General features: G+C 38.2%; 2 protein-coding genes across 2 annotated transcripts in view; one reads left to right on the top strand and one right to left on the bottom strand.

The window, feature by feature from the left end:
• The first annotated feature begins 3,377 nt into the window (after positions 1-3,377).
• Positions 3,378-6,707, top strand: sf3b6 (splicing factor 3b, subunit 6). Its single transcript, XM_061746590.1, has 4 exons — positions 3,378-3,516; positions 4,011-4,129; positions 6,081-6,219; positions 6,311-6,707. The coding sequence occupies exons 1-4, from the start codon at positions 3,487-3,489 to the stop codon at positions 6,398-6,400; spliced, it is 378 nt and encodes a 125-aa protein (XP_061602574.1). The 5' UTR covers positions 3,378-3,486; the 3' UTR covers positions 6,401-6,707.
• A 2,520-nt stretch (positions 6,708-9,227) lies between these two features.
• The window catches only part of vsnl1a (visinin-like 1a), a 44,167-nt gene continuing 36,308 nt past the window's right edge, over positions 9,228-17,086 (bottom strand). Inside the window, exons 3-4 of the mRNA XM_061746859.1 lie at positions 14,776-14,991; positions 9,228-11,595 (exon numbers count right to left, since the gene is read on the bottom strand). Of these exons, the coding sequence (XP_061602843.1) occupies positions 11,398-11,595; positions 14,776-14,991 (414 nt within the window). The 3' untranslated portion in view covers positions 9,228-11,397. The remainder of the gene's footprint in view (positions 11,596-14,775; positions 14,992-17,086) is intronic.

Here is a 17,086-nt window from a genome sequence, read left to right as displayed (position 1 = left end):
ATTAATATTATAATTAATATTATTGGAATTCTTTTATTATTATTATTATTATTATCATTATTATTATTGTTATTATTGTGATTTTTGATATTGCCATTATTATTATTATTATTATGGGTTTCATTTTTTATTATTATTATTACTGGCATTCTTTTTATTAATATTGGTATTATTGGTATTATTGGTACTGTTATTATTATTATTGATAATAATATTGATATTATTATTATTATTGGTACTGTTATTATTATTATTATTATTATTATTATTATTATTATTATTATTATTATTAATAATAATAATATTGATATTATTATTATTTTTATTATTGGTATTATCATTGGCATTATTTGTATTATTATTATTAGCATATGTTTTTTATGATTATTGGTATTGTCATTATTGATATTATTACTATTGGTATTATTATTAATAATATTATTAATATTGATGTTATTATTGTTATTATTATTGGCATTCTATTTATTATTATTATTGACATACTTTTTTATTATTATTATTATTATTATTATTATTATTATTACTGGTATTGTCATTATTATTATCATTATTATTAATATTATTATTGGTTTTATTTTTTTCATTAATTTTATTGCCATTATTTTATTATGATTATTGGTACTATTGGTACTGTCATTGGTATTATTATTATTATTATTGCTATTTATATATAATTCCAAATATTAATTTCCTTCACCAGAGGTCTAAAGGTAAAAGGGGGACATTATGGAAAAAATAAATAAACAAATTAACAAAATCATTTTTCTGTACTTTGGAGGATATATTTGGGTTTCCCAAGAAACTACCAGATTGAAATCATCTCGTATGACGCACAACCTTGTCTTTTTGTTTGGGACTACCAAGGGCGAGAAACAGTGTTACAGATTTGTACGGTGCTGTGACATCACAGACCCAAATCCGATTCCAATAAACCAGGTTTTATATCTTTATGTCAGCCCAGTTAGGTGCACATCCATCTTGCTGCATTTGCTGTACTGCTGTCAGCAGAGGGTGTAACACATCTAGAAATAGAAGACAAAAATAACTAATTAACACACACTTACACACACTTCACTCATCATTTTGCAACGGGCCTCAGTCGTGTTTCCATCTGACTTGCAACCAAGCAAATGAAATCAAGAGTTAGTGGAGTTAGAAGCTGGATGATGTCCAATATCCTGGCTCGTTCCTGTTTCCAAAAGAACAACTAAATTCACCACTAACTGCACTGACTGACTGTGCACACGTGAAGAGCTCAGGACCACGGTATGTCTGCAAACACAGAGCTTACCAGCAACACTGCTCCGATTATTTGAGACAGAAGAAAAAGATGAATCACCACACAACTACAATAATTGCAACTGTCCACACCAGCAAATGAAAGGCCCGTTTTAGTGACTTCACTAACTTGCTTGCAAGAGTCACCACCACTTTCCTCCCAAATGAGGTGACATCACACTGAATCTGTTACTGTGGTGACGATAATCTTATACTCCTTCCTACAGTACAATACCATGTGGCATATAATGAAAGTATGATCAGCTATGGCCTAAATTTCAAAAGTAAGCATTTCCACGGGTCACAGCAGCGGTTTTAAGGGGCCAGGCCCAGATTTGGGCCATCTCTGGTAGTTTGCTTTGGCCAGCCACCTTCCCTGAGTCAATTTTGTCTGGGAGCCGAGGAAAATTGAAAATGTGGGTCAAACATTACTTCCTCTTTAAGATACAGTATCTGACATCCTCTGGGGCGTTCAAACTTTTGTTTTTGACGTTTACCTCTCTTTTTAACCATATTGTTAATTTTTAAACATTTGTGTTTATTGAAAGTTTGTGTTCTGTGCACGCTGACGTGGCACGTAAACTGCATTCTTGCTGAACAGTAACATGAGGTTGTGTCGTGGGAGAACACCGTGCTGTTTAACTTTACGCAACTTTATTAAAAGGCCGGTGAAACTACCGAGATAAAAGCTGGATCTGATATCATCACAGCGCGCTGGAGACGCCGCATGAACATTATTCCTCTCCTCGGTTTCATCTGTGATCTCTGCCGGGAAAACTGAAAAAGACACGATAAGAGGAAGAAACTGCTGCAGATTCAAACTGTGCTTTCTTAGATGCTTTGGCTGTTTGATGTTTTATCAGCCGAACAAGAACGGTGGTGCTACTGGTTGGTTTTACTTTCATTATCCCACACAAGAAGTTTATTTTAGGATTTGTGAAAGAGATCTGTGCCTGCAACTGCTTTTTAAAACAAAGCTTCAATACTGATTTGAATTACCACTTTCAGAAGAGTCAGACCAGAGGACAACGTCTATCCCAGAACATGCCAAAGGTTCTCAGAGGTTTATGTCTGGACTTTTGGGTGAGGAATCTACATGTGAAAATTAAGTGTCATAGGCAAGGCAAGGCAAGGCAAGGCAAGGCAAGGCAAGGCAAGGCAAGGCAAGGCAAGGCAAGGCAAGGCAAGGCAAGGCAAGGCAAGGCAGGTTTATTTATATAGCACAATTCAACAACAGGGTGATTCACAGTGCTTTACAAAGACGTTAAAATACATTAAAAGCATGATTTAAAGTTTAAACAGAAAATAAAATAAATAAATAAAATAAAACAATAGAATTAACAGGATTCAAACCTGAGGATTTTAACTCGAACAGAGGTAACAACATTTAAAACAGGATTACGTTTTGAAACTCAAATTTAAAAGTACCAGTGTAGAAAAGAGTTGAAAATAGTTAACAAACGAGAGACAATAAATAAAAGTTGCATTGCATTGTGGGAGGTTACTGAAATGCAGCAGTAAAAAAGGTTTCCAAATGAGAGTTTCAGCAGCCCTGATGCATTTATTTCATTTATTTGTTATTTAAGCGTACTCTTCAATTAAATACTTTCTGAAAACCGCGAATGAGATGTTTACCTGCGGTACTCTACTGCCCTTAGTTTTCAGCAACTTGTGCTTTTTATTATTTTACCTTCTTTTCTCATAATTTTATTTCATTTTATTTGTTATTTACTGTCTAATTATGTCTTGCCGCTTTTAATGTCGATGTAAAGCACTTTGAATTACCTTGTGTTGAATTGTGCTATATAAATAAACTTGCCCTGCCTTGCCTTAACAGTGTTAGTAATGTTTTTAGTCACTTGCAGACTAATAATGTGACCTTTATGAAGCAAATTAACTTTTTTTTTGTTGCAATTTTTCAGCATCTGACCACACTGTTTGCTCCAATACACACAATTATAATGATTTGATGTTTGTGTATTTAAGTTTAATATTTAAAATGTTAAAAGTAAAAGAAAAGAGTGGTTTTATTAAGGCTGGTACCGTGGGCGGCCACTAGGGGGCAGCACTGCTGCGTGGCTGAGTCTGACACCGGAAGCTCGTCACCGCGAGGAACAGAGAAGAAGAAAGCGGAAATAAGCAATCGTTGTTCAACCGCTGTGTTTTGGTTAAAAAAAAGCTCTAATCATGGCGATGCAAGCAGCAAAACGCGCCAATGTAAGTTCAAATAGCCCAGATGTCGATTAAAGTGTGTTTTATGACGAGTCTTAACGTAAAACATTGACTTTATTCAGCTCAGCCGTGACGTCGACCATAGTTAGCATTGTTAGCTGCTAACACGCTACATTTCTGAAAACAAACACTTTTTTTTTTAAATGAAAGCTCTTCATAATGTTTTTTTATCGCTTGATTGTGTTTTATTTAGACAAGAACCGTTTTCTATAATTAAAGATGACATTTGGATGGATGGAGCAATTTAACTGGATAGTTTTTTTTTAAAGGCTGAAATTAAATAGAGTAACGAGGCTGTTTTTAAAATGTAAGGAGTAAAAAGTACAGATAATTGTGTGAAAATGTAAGGAGTAAAAGTAAAAAGTAATCTGAAAAATTACTCCAGTGAAGTATAGATAACCAAAATTTCTACTTAAGTAAGGTAACAAAGTATTTGTACTTTGTTACTTGACACGTCTGTTTCTTGGTGATTGTTGCAGATAAGATTACCTCCCGAGGTGAACAGGATCCTGTACGTGAGGAATCTCCCCTACAAGATCACAGCAGAGGAGATGTACGACATCTTCGGCAAATACGGACCGATACGTCAAATCAGAACGTAAGTTTCTCTAAAAAGTTCAAATCTGCACCTGGAAAAGACACCTGAAGTTGTGAAATGGCTGGAAAAACTCTGTTAGGAAATACTTTAGCGAATGTTTGTGACAATGGTTATATAAAAACACATTTACCATAATATACAAACGGATATGGCGTTGGTAAATGTGAGGATTTGTAGAGCTGGGTTGACTTGGAACTAGTACAGAGGAAATAAACATTATTTAGAAGCATACAGATAAACTAAGTAATAAATAGTCCAACAAAATTATAGTTGCATCATCATGACTTGAAAAATGTTAAAATGGGATGAGTATTAAAAAAAAATTGATTTGTAGGCCCCACAACCATGTATTACTACTCTGGGCACTATTGTGTCTTGCCAATAGATCCTTGTGTTTTATATTCAACTTTTAATAATAGGGATAATAGTAGATTGGAAGTTATGCTGTTCTAAATTAAGCTTATTGAATGTTAACTAAATTAATATTACGCTGGGGTTTATAAACAGTGTTGATCTTGGATGTTTTCTGCAGTCATGGCAACGGTATGATGAAGCTTGTGATCTACCAGCCGTATCTCTATTCACATTTTGCTCACATCCCTCACTGGCTTTATTAAGTCCTATTTGAATGCTCATGAATTTGTGTCCAAATTTTGAGATGGGATGAGATTTTCACACAGTCGTCTTTGTAAACTGTAAATAACTATGATATAGTCCGGGTTAGCAACAGTAATTAAGCGGGAAGGCGAGGAGACTTAGCAAAAAGTCATTTGTTTTGAATTGAAGATTTTTTGTTGCTTTTAAGCAGAAAATGTGTTTAACATTTTGAAAAATGGCAAGATATGGAAAATGTGACCATTCACACAGATTTTAACTTCAGAACCTCTACCTTGTCTCCCTGTACCTAACCCCTGATTCTTTTATCCAAAATGCTCGCAGCAGCTGCAGGTCCTGAATAATTCAGAACCCATATAGCTGTTTTCCTGTATGAAACTTGTGCCCAGTGCTACTTAAGTTATGAAGATTATTGATCTGATGAGTTTTTTTTTGTTGTTTTTTTTTTTCAAAGGGATTCCAGTTCATTAGTCTTTTGTGATTTGAGGTGCTTTCATTTACTAGTGATACATCACACAGTGACTGTGTCGTTATTTACTTTAGATCCCCTTTAAGTAACAACGCGCTCTGTGATTCAAAATGTTTTAGAGGTTTACCATTAATCGTACCAGGGAGGGTACCATGTCATGAGCCACTTCAACATTTTGGACATTCAGTCTCCCTTCTTTCTGAAAGTGGTATTTCTATCCATCCAAAAAAGACTTTCAGTCAGTAAACTCAGAAAACAAGTCTTTACAGGAACAACACAACATGTGACGGTGACAATATTCATACATGTTAGTGAAACACAGGAACGTGACAAAAATGATAAAAGATTAAGATGAATCCAGTTGTTGTGAGTTTATTCATTATACCTCTAAAGAAAGACTTCAAATTGTAACTTTTCTTTTAAAATAAAATAGCATTTTGTCTCAGTACCCAAACTTGTTCATTACAAAAGCATGTCAGTCATAGTTTTAAGATGGCAAAAATATGAAAACATCTCCTTTTCAGTGTAGTTGGTGTATTTTTCCCTTTTACTAATTCGTCATTTCCACTATAGAGCATTAATATTACCAGTTTTAAAGGTCTTGCATTTCCTATCCGGGATCCACAAAGGTCTATCTTCTGTGTCTTAAGTTTGCAGGTGACCTCATTACAGGTGAACATGACCCATTTGGGTTTTGTTGCCTTTAAAGGAGTTTTAATGTATACAGATTTGCATTAATATAACATTTAAGCTTTAAAGAAAAATCTCTTTGTGTGCGGTAAATGTGCTTTTTCTGCACATGCATACTTCTAAGAGTTTGTGAGATCAGCCTTGCAATCATTTACTTTTTTTTTTTTTTCTTCTCAGTGGGAACACACCTGAAAGCAGAGGGACGGCCTACGTTGTGTATGAAGACATCTTCGATGCCAAGAATGCCTGCGACCACCTGTCAGGTTTCAACGTCTGCAACCGGTACCTGGTGGTTCTCTACTACAACGCAAACAGAGTACGTACTAGCCCTCGCAGGACCTTCAGGCAGGTGAAACACGGCGTCTGAAAAATATTTACAAGTTAATTACTGTTCACTTCTTTTGCAGGCTTTCCAGAAAATGGACACAAAGAAAAAAGAGGAACAGCTGAAGCTTTTGAAAGAGAAATATGGTATCAACACGGACCCTCCCAAATAGAGCCCCCGAGGCTCAAGTCTACCCAGTTTCACTCACATGACCTTTCATTTCTTTTTACCTGTAAGAACTTCTCGTGCTGTTTACTTGCTCATAAGTTACCAACACGATTTTTAATTTTTTTTCCGATATGAATGATTTTTTTCTTTTCTTTCTGAAACTTTTTGTCAGGAGTTATGTATGACCCTTCTGGTTAGTTTCCCTGTCGGTGCGGGGGGGGCCGTTGGGTGTGCAGTTCATATTTGTTTATGTCAACTCAAAAACGACCAGATTTACAATAGTCGCATGATGATAATCATCACTGTGTCAAACTTTTTTTATTTTACAGTTTTCTGTAAAATAAATTTTCCTTTTTGTATAAGCCTGACGTTCTGTTTTTTTTTAATTCAGATCCTGCATGAAGTGGAATCCATTGACTGAATAAAGTGTATTTTCCATAAGAGTTGGGTCTCCCAGCGCCTACATAGGCTGCTGCTCTGGTTGTCAGAGTTCCTACAGTGAACCCATCAGTGTTTATTACCCCGTTTGTGGAAAATTCCCAGAAAAGGGAAAAACAAACCCTCCAGAGAAAGTTTGAAAAAGCAAAACCATCTCAACGTCTCAACATGAGGAGGAAAATAGCCCAACAGCGACATCTGCTGGCCAATGTGAGACGTTTCTGCTCTGAAATGCAGTTCAAGTACCTCCAGTCTTGCTTCCAGAGTCGGAGGGAATTTAATTATATTTCCAAGGAAACCACCTAAATGAAACGATGGGATTTTCCAACATAAACACACTTCTTATTTTAAAACCTTATGAAATGAAACAGTTCTTATAGTCTGATGTTTGGATCACAAACTAATACAAAGTTTTCTTGGAGTAGAATATTGTTGAGGGTAAAAGCATCATATCACTGAATTACAACAAGTTAAATATATTCTAGATCTGTGATAAATGCATTTTACCAGGTTTGTATTCTAATTTTAATATGGTTGTCTTATTTGTAAAATGGTGCAAATGTAAAAACTGAAATAAAACAAAAGCACTACATTTTAAGTAGCATAAAGTACAGTTGTAGTGCTGCAGATCAGTATTTTTCCTAACAAGTGCACTGAAATATTGTTCTGAATTGGAGCATGAGAACATAGAAGATATTACGATGGATTTGTGTTGAAAACAAAATATTTCAAACTGAAGTTTTCCTGATTTTAACACTAAACAGTCATTAACCAGTTCACTTCTTCAACAGGAGGTTCAGGACACAATTCTCACTGAAAATAATTAGTCTTAAACCCTCAGAAGGAACTGTTTATAAAACTACTTAAAAAAATAAATAACAACATTAAAGCATTCTTTTTTTGGCTTGCTTCCAGAAAAATGTACGGCAACAGCAAAACCTGATTATCAATTTCAACCAGTAAAATGGATAATGTACTGGTAAATATAAGCGTGGTTAGTTTAATAACAGGAACCAAGACAACTATCAAAGATAATGTTTCAGTATGAATAGATAAAAGTCATAGTTAAATGTGAGTGAAAGGTTTAACACCTTAAATGTTTTGTTAACTGAATTAAATTATGTTATTAAAGCGCAGATAAACATGAAATAGTATTTAGTTTAAATAAGTAAAATAGATAATAGACCGGTGAAAAGCCAATGTACGATTAAGCAGTTGAACCACTAACTGCTTGTATAATCACACGATTTAATAAAATAAAAGAATGAATAAATATATTGAGGCTGAACTGTAACCAAAGAATGTTACGCTCCAACTGGATTGAAACTTTTAACTTAAGGTTAAACATCATAAAGAGCTTCATGCTTGTGTGAAATAGTTTGATAAACAGACAAAGAGGGTTAGTGTGGCCTTTGACCAGCTCCCTTGTCTGGTCTGAAAAACCCCTGAGTGATAAACACCACCCGTCTGGGGCGGCGAGTAGGATAAACCAAACGAGACGGTTGATGGAGAAACCTCCGACTCCTGAAATGAGTCCAAGTGGACTCCTAAAGTCGTAACCTGAGACTGGAGGAGACAACACGTGACATTGTTTTCACTGTAACATGATTTATTTAACAAAATTAGGCCAAAATGAAGTAAATCATGAGGGCAATAATAAGTACCACTTACTGTTTCCATGGGATTTAAGAGTTAAAGCCAGCTACTGCTAATCATCATCATTGATCAAGAAAAGCAGATGTTTTAAATGTTTCCTGGTCTGGAACATTGAGGTGTGTAAGACAATGCCAAGAGGGAAAGACATCAGCAGAGGTCAGCTGTAGCTGCAGGGATGAACGGTGAAAACTTCATGTGGACACAAGTGACAGCAGCTTCCTGATGAGCAGAGGCCTGGAAACAACCTGGAGGAGGCTGGAGAAATCCTGAAGTGATCTGGAAACTTCCTGAAGGTGAAACATCATCAAGAGTTTCATGCTCGTGTGAAATTGTTTGATAAACAGACAAATAGGGTTAGTATGGCTAAGTGAACTATTATCTAATCTTTTATTAGTGTAGCTGAGATATTGAGCTCACAGAGGAATATAGCGGCTTAATGACAAAGTGTTTGCACTAATCTCACGTCAAGACTATATAAATATATATATATATATATATATATATATATATATATATATATATATATATATATAAAAGATAAGATGAATCTTTATTGTCTCCCTTAGGAGAAATTTGTCTTCGACACGAGAGGCACAGGCGACAATCACACTCCAATAAACATAGAAAAATAACCCCAAAGTCTTAACCCACATATACAATCAAACATACTACTATATATATATATATATATTATATGTGTATGTATTATTGGTTGAATTACCAAAGCAGACAACAGCCCATAGAGTTCCTTTTATTAGATTAAATCACAACACAGGGAGTAGTGCAGCCATGTCGTCAGGGACACAATACATGCTACAAAAAAATCCTGGTACAGGGTTGCCATTGCTTACATTTGGTATCTTGATAGCAACAATAGTAAATACAGAGTTGAACTTGGAAACATCGTCTGGCCAAAGATGCTCACGTAAAGAAGTTCAGATTAGAAACTTGACAGGGACGATCCACATTGCTGAGGGATGACAATGGACCAGCACGATATACCGAATATCTTTATTGCAGTACCGTATACTATGACACGCCACACCTCTCTCGTCCTCCACTCGCTCGTTAAAACACTGATTAATTGAGTTTGTAATATGTCAGGGCCATGCAAAGATGTTTAAAGATACAAGTTGCCATTTTGATGTCTGTCATATGAGGATCTGCTGGAGCAACGTCATAAAACACCAACACCTTTCTCACGTGATCTCATACTGGACCTCTGCAACGAGGATTGCAGCTTCTTTGAAGAATCAACCCTGATGGTTTCCACCGCTTTTAAAATGATTATTTAGACTCCAGCTAAGAGTTTTCTGCTGACGGTTGGTGCAGATGTGCAGCCTTTCTTCTCGCCCCTGACCCGGATGTTGATACCCAGCTGTATGCAACTTCTCTACTTCATTATGTTTAATAAGCATCATTATGTTTATATGTGTGAGAAAAAGGAGTTTAAACAAAAAAAGTACAAAAAAAGACACATTGGTAAAAGAGGAGTTCTTTAAAGGACTGAGAAGGGCGGGGTTTTCTGATGTACTAAACAGTGAACGTGTTTTCCAGGTTGCTTGATGAAATGCCGCCCACGGCTCCTCTCGTTACTGTAGCGCGTAGTTATGATTAATTATCTAAGGTCTTCCTCTTCAGAATTCATCATAACGATATGCAAACTGTGGGCTCATTGAAAAGTAAGTGATTAAAAAACATAAAACGAGGCTTTGCAGCTGTTGATGAATCCCAATTTTCTCCTTTTTTTTTAATCTAATTTGACTCCAGCTTTTTCATTACTACTCAGGGGAATCCTGACGTAAATGTTTGATCTCATCGGCTTACATATAGTTGACTTCAAAAATGTACCAATTAATCTGTTTTTTTTAATTAAATAAATGATGCAGCTCTCCACATTCAGAATCTGGTCATTCGTGATGAAGAAGTGAGTTGAAATGCGCGCGCAGGGTGGGATGGATGGGGGGGGGGGGGGTTGTCTGCAACAAATAGCACAGCTAATCTACAAGGAAACATGCTCCCACAGTTAAAGCAGTCAAAAGTAAATGTCTGAAGGGATCACGGAAATTACATCCCATACAACGACACTTTTATTTTCTTGTATTTCTCTCCCCCCAGATCTGGTGAAGATCTGGTGAAGATCCCGCGCTGCGCTGATAAGGCCTTCTGTCTCCAACCGCCGGATGAAAATAAGAGTATTCATTTTAAGGCAGAACCTAAAGGCATGCAAATTAACCACGTTTACGGCATTTACTGACGGCACAAGCATGTTTTCGGAGGGGAAACTCTGACGGACGCGAACCCGTCCCTCCCGGAGCGGAACCCCCGAGAGGTCGGGTTCTGGAGCGTCTGCGTGTTCGAGGCGGGTCGGACATCGTCGTGGTTCGGTTCGGTTGGCGGTGTCGTGAGATACATACAGCTAGCAGTCAGTAAACTCGGAACAATAAATAGAGTAGCGGCACATCACCGATGCGCAAGCTCCAGGAGGATGAAACTGTGTGGAAAATACTTTGCTCACTTCACATTTTGGCAGTTGATCTTTAAATAATTTAAATATATATTCATATTTATATATCTATATTATTTGTGCGAGTTGTTCGTATATGTAGTGAGAAATGTGTGTATGTGTGTGTGTGTGTGTGTGTGTGTGTGTGTGTGTGTGTATTTGTGGTGTGAGCGTGCACTCGCACTGTTGCACCCGCACACGGCTGAATGTTGTGTGTAGATCTTTTTATAGCAAGTAACATTCTCATGCACACGAGTGTTTCAAACACAAGAAGCAGATCCATTGAAAGGTAGTCCAAGCAAATTTTTTTTTGTTGTTTTTTTTTCAGTGGAAATAGCTGCAAACTGAATGGAACATGAAATTCTTTCTGTGCAGTCCGTGGCGGCCGGCGGCGCGCGGGCCTATTTCTGGAGGTCACACTGCAGCAGTAGTACGATGGACGGGTCGCTCTTCGCCGCCTCCTTGAACTCCTCCAGCGAGATCTGGTCGTCGTTGTTCTTATCCATCTTGGAGAAGATCTTGTCCACCCGCTGCTCGGGCGTCAGGCCGTCCTCGTTCATCTTCATCATGATCACCGTGCCAACCATCTTGTAGATTGCCTGGAGGGGGAGAGAGAAAGAGGCGCCATTTTTAACGGTTGACAGACCTACAATCATGCACAAACATTTTAATTTTGGCGCTTTTACACTACTACCTACTCAGCCCGACTCGCCTTGCCTCGGTTTTGCGCTTCTCCACTAGGGGTCTAACGTGCCGAGTAGATCATTTTTCTGTAACTACTCTGCCGATGTTCTAAGCGGCTGAGTCGGCTGCATCTGACATCATCACACTACAGGCCACCGATTGGTCGGGGGGTTGGAGTCAGACGTCTGAGTCAGGATGTGACATCAGGGAAAGAGCGACTCTGACGGCTTCTTGTTCATTTTATTCGACCAGCAATGGCAGCGCAAAAGTCTGTTTGGTGATCCAACTCTGAGGTGCAGATGTTCATAAACCTGGTGGCTGAGGAGAGAATTAAAAAGGGATCTAGACGGGCGATAAGGAACGACCAGATCCACCAGGAGCTCTGTCACTTCATAGCTGCTCGCAGCTCCAGCTGACTTTTCCACCGCACCGAGACAAACAAACAAAAAAAAAAGCGTTGCCGCTTGAATCTTCTCTCACTCTCATTTTTTAACTTGATATCGAACACAAGCCACAGACCCAGCAGCACATCTATCATCTCCTCCAGGTTCTACATCTTTAGTGTTGTTGTCTTCTCCGTTTAGATCATACAATCAAATACGTCACACCAGCTTCCTCCAACCTCCTACTTCTGATCTGGGTGTTGAAAAGAAACGAGGGCAAGGCGAGTGGAGTCGGGCTGAGTAGGTACTAGTGTAAAAGCGCCATTTGTGTTTTATTTGGATCATGATGGCTATTTAGAAGTCCACTGTGCTATTATTGATTTAACAACAATAAAAATGATATGCGGTGCGTTTCCATTAGCAGGGATTCTGGGTAGTTTTTCCAAGGCCGGGCTTAAGTAGCCCTCAGGAACCGTTATAGGGTTAAAAATGTCCCTGTAGTCGGAGAAGAAGGTACTCAGAAGGTGCGTGTCCACTAGCGGGTGTTCCGGTACTTCGGGGCCGGGCCATGTGTGTGCGTTTCCATTACCAGGAACGGCCCTGAAACGTGGCCTTCAGGAACATTTACGGGGCCAAAAAAAACCCTGTAGTAGGCAGTGTTGTGCATGAACGAGTTCAAATGAACGCGTTCATTGAACAAGTTAATTTCTGTGAGAACGTTTAACTGATCGCAACATATTTGCAAGTAAATAACTTGAACGTGAACTTGTTCATATCTGCCGATATGGAATTTGAACTGTTCAGATTATGTGAGTTTCAGCTTCACTGTTTAGGTCCAATTATTATGGAATAATCCTCCTTCTCATTTTACCAGCGGGCAGCGCGCACATCAATACTCGACGAGACGACCACTTCACATTACACTATCCACAATGCAGTGCACACACTAGCACAACACTGGTAGTAGGAAAGGGCTATCTTTGGGCCCAGAGGGGCTTCCTCTGCTGATTGGCTATTCTACAAGCAGGAAACTACGTTCAGCCCTCTCACGTGAACTTAAATCAAGTGAACACAAATTATTAAGCATTAGGACGGAGACATTTTGCTACGAGTATGTTTGATGGAGTTAGAGACATGAAAAAAACGGTGGGTGGACCGACTAGTCGGTTCAGGTTCTGCTGTCATATTACACCAACATGGAGGTCGGCTGGAGGGTTCTTTTAATCTCAATCGCTACGACCACAGTGTACTTTTAAAAAGAAAAGCAAGTAGCATCCGTTGATTACATATTTTTTCTTCTTTTCATTCTTCTGCTGTCTGTTTGTGAACTGCAAAAAATGAGCATTACCGCCACCTGGTGGTCGGCTGTACAATTTTGTTCAGTCAAACGTTCACGTGTGGAACTACGGTGTAATGGAAACACGCCGGCTGAAGAGGCCGAAGAGACGGTCCTGTTAGAGGTTCCTGTCTGTCGGGTTCACCTGGAACTCCTGCTAGTGGAAACGCATCTTTGGTGCGAGTCGTTTTATGCAGTTGGACATTACAAGAACAAGACGATAGATGAACCAACGCGTTGGTTCAGGGTTTGTTGGCGTGTTACAGAAATGAGGAGGTCCAGCAGGGGTTTTCTACAACTGCAGTAAATGTTACATCTCTATCCCTGTATGATTATTGTATCTTCTTATTTATCTAAATTCTTCTTCTTTGTTTTCTTTTATGACCATTTGCAAAAAGCAAAAAAAGTCACATTACCACCATTGTCAGCTGTATTGTTTGTGCGGTCAGTTGTTCTGGTGTGGCGCCGCGGTGTAATAAACCCCCCCCCCCCTTTACAGGATTTATAGAAGTTAAAGCAAGAAGCTGGTAATCATCATTTAGGAGTGTGTTAACACAATGCCACAAATAGAAGAGACAAGCAACGCTCTAAGAGAAGCAGCTGCAGTGGTTATAAAGCCATCTCCAAATAATTTAGGGTTTAATGTTCTGCAGTGGGAAATACTTTAAAAAATGGAGAGTCCCGAACCTGGGCAACTTGTTCTCAGTGAGACATGAACTAAGTATTGATAACAGAATATTCCGGAAGCAATTGCAAAGCAAAGCTGTTTATCTGCAAGATTCTGCCAAAATCTATTCAACTCGATAAAAAAAAACATAAATTGAATCATGGGGGTGCTTAGTTTTTGGCCAGAGTTTTATCTATTTATTCTAGGCCAAACACAAAAAGAAAAGAGAAAAAGGACTTTGACTGTATAACACACAGAGAGGCGATGGGCTGCTTTCTGACCTCCGCGAGCAGTACCCGAGTTCCCAATTCGTCTGCTCCAAACACGCCTGCCGCGCATCTCTTTGCATTTCCTTTCAGTTTATGAATTATTTGTGCTGTGCAGACAGCAGACAGAGCTACTTTAGGTCCTCGTGTTTCAGAAAGTTATAAATCAAACAAGGTGAGCAAGAAACCAATCTCTTTTACTTTGGGAGAGAGAAGAATAAAATATTTGCCTTCTGGCTTATTGTAAATTAAGACTGTTCCCACTTTAATTTCTGCAGCTACAGTTTGCAGCACTACTGGTTAACGATGAAGACGGGAAGAAGTTCACGTGCCGTGTGCAATCATAATATTTATCTACCAACGCTCAGGAGGAATGGAAGTGTCTCGTCTAAAAACAAACAATCAAATCCCTTCATCTGTCGGGTAGACGAGTCTGTTGATACCTCGATGATCTCCAGCATCTCCACGCGTGTGATCTTGCCATCTCCGTCCAGGTCGTACATGTTGAAGGCCCAGTTGAGTTTCTGCTCGAAGCTGCCTCTGGACGTGATGGACAGAGCGCAAATGAACTCTCTGAAGTCGATGGTGCCGTCGCTGTTCTTGTCGAAGGTCCTGAAGGCGTGCTGGGCAAACTTGGACGCATCTCCGTAAGGGAAGAACTGAAAGGAAACAGGAACACATAAGTGTCAGATAACGGAAAATTACAGTCTATAGAATGATTGGTATCTCTGACTCTCATCATCTGAACCTGAACCTGAACCTGAACCTGAACAGTGTTTACGCTGTCTAAAGTGCCGATAAACCCGGCATATGCAGCTAAAAACGTCATTGACTGGCAGTGATGCGTCTGATTGGTTTAGGAAGGTAACCAACGACAGCAGAGTGAGCGGGAGCAGTGGAAATGGAGGTCAAACATGGTGCTCACAGCAGCACACACAAAATCAATAAGTTAAAGTAAAACAACTCTACTGTGACCTTTGATCAGCTGTAGGGATGAAAATATCATAATATGGGACTTTTAAAACTCGATTAGGCATTTTCTCTAATTAGCAGTGTGTGTAGGCGTCACCTTGAGGCTAAGTGAACTCTGATATACGGGTGAGTAGACCCACAGGTCTGCAGGAGCCCACGATTCTACCGTCTTTTGCAGTCTTGCGAAGGTGAGATTTTATTTTTAGAAGATTTTTCACAAATAATGACCCCCTCCTAGGTCCTGTCAGCAAACTACCACCATCCACCACTTGGGGGCAGTAGTTCATCACGCTCACAGATTGGGAGCTGCCAATTAGTAAAATTAGAAGGTTTCAAAATAGAAGAGGAATATTAGAGAAAGAGAAAAAAATGGGTATGTATGTATGTATGTATGTATGTATGTATGTATGTATGTATGTATGTATGTATGTATGTATGTATGTATGTATGTATGTATGTATGTATGTATGTGCATATATATGTATGTGCATATATATGTATGTGCATATATATGTATGTGCATATACTGTATATGTATATATATATACACAGGACTGTCTCAGAAAATTAGAATATTGTGATAGTCCTTTATGTCCTTTATTTTAGGTAATGCAAAAGTGTCATACATTCTGGATTCATTACAAATCAACTGAAATATTGCAAGCCTTTCATTATTTTAATATTGCTGATCATAGTTTACAGCTTAAGAAAACTCAAATATCCTATCTCAAAAATTTAGAATATTCTGGGAATCTTAATCTTAAACTGTAAGCCATAATCAGGAATATTAAAATAATAAAAGGCTTGCAATATTTCAGTTGATTTGTAATGAATCCAGAATGTATAACATTTTTTTTTTTTTTTAATTGCATTACAGAAAATAAAGAACTTTATCACAATATTCAAATTTTCTGAGACAGTCCTGTGTATATATATAGGTGCGTATATATATGTATATGTATGAATGTGTGTATATATATATATATATATATATATATATATATATATATATATATATATATATATATATATATATATATATATATATATATATATATATATATATATATATATATATATATATATATATATATATATATATGTATATAATGTGTTAAAAAGTGCCAAACTTATAAACAGCTGAGCAACTCAACAAACAAACCAGCAAAGAAAATGCTTCACAACCGACACCCACAGAATGGCTCAGAATTCGGTGGTTTGTCATGTGGGTGTTCGGTCATTAGATTAATAGATTAAACCTCTTTTTTGATCAATGATTCCCGAACCCAGCCCTCCGTCATACTGTGCACCAGTTAGCAAACGTAATCGATCAGTATCATCACCGGATGCCAGGAAAACCTGCGCACGAGGTCAGCGGTTACCGCGGTAACAGCGAAAAGCCGCTGAGCCCCGGCACATCATGGGCTGTGAACTGTGAGTCGTGTGGGCGGCTGAGGAGCCGAGTGATTCATTAGTCGTAACCTTCCACTTGACCTCCAGAGAGAAATCACCTGAGAGCTCATGGGTAATCTGAGCCGAGCGAGGCCGGTCTCGGAGGGCTTGTGTACACAAACGACGGCACGATGTGTCAACCTTCGTCACCCCAACGGAGCAGGTTGGAAAACATACTCCACGTCGCTTCACTGGTTTGTACAGTTTAGAAAAATAATAACAAAATCATTTGGTTTAGATAAACAACATCAGTGTGACTCGAACTGACCTTTTTGTTGTTTTTTAAAGATTTCCTCATTTGCCTTTGCATGTTTTTATCATGTAAACGTT

The sequence above is a fragment of the Cololabis saira genome, chromosome 18 (assembly GCF_033807715.1).
Source record: "Cololabis saira isolate AMF1-May2022 chromosome 18, fColSai1.1, whole genome shotgun sequence".
Classification (NCBI taxonomy): domain Eukaryota; kingdom Metazoa; phylum Chordata; class Actinopteri; order Beloniformes; family Belonidae; genus Cololabis; species Cololabis saira.
Note: the sequence above shows the minus strand (reverse complement) of the source record. Positions and strands in the feature narration are given on the sequence as shown.